Source organism: Eimeria mitis, genomic scaffold (assembly GCF_000499745.2).
Source record: "Eimeria mitis Houghton genomic scaffold, Emh_scaff2763, whole genome shotgun sequence".
In the NCBI taxonomy this organism is placed as follows: domain Eukaryota; phylum Apicomplexa; class Conoidasida; order Eucoccidiorida; family Eimeriidae; genus Eimeria; species Eimeria mitis.
In genome coordinates, this window is record NW_013571107.1 from 4,195 (window position 1) to 4,396 (window position 202).

The following is a 202-nucleotide window of genomic DNA, read 5'->3' on the forward strand; positions in this document are numbered from 1 at the left end:
CAGCAGCAGCAGCAGCAGCAGCAGCAAACAGCAGCAGCAGCAGCAGCAGAAGATATAACAGAAACTATAGCAGCAGCAGCATCTTCTTGATTATTTGAATAAATATTTAAGATATTTCAGTTTATTATTGTTTGCTGCTGCTGCTGCTGACAGCTGAGGCCTAGGAAGCCTCTCTCCTGCTGCTGCTGCTGCTGCTGCTGCT

At 47.0% G+C, this 202-nt stretch overlaps 1 protein-coding gene across 1 annotated transcript in view; it reads right to left on the bottom strand.

Annotated features, from left to right (window-relative positions):
* EMH_0058370 (uncharacterized protein) overlaps positions 1-202 on the bottom strand; it is a gene marked incomplete at both ends in the record, with an annotated part of 1,488 nt that overhangs the window by 955 nt on the left and 331 nt on the right. Inside the window, one exon of the mRNA XM_013497574.1 lies at positions 152-200. Coding sequence (XP_013353028.1) covers positions 152-200 — 49 coding nt within the window. The remainder of the gene's footprint in view (positions 1-151; positions 201-202) is intronic.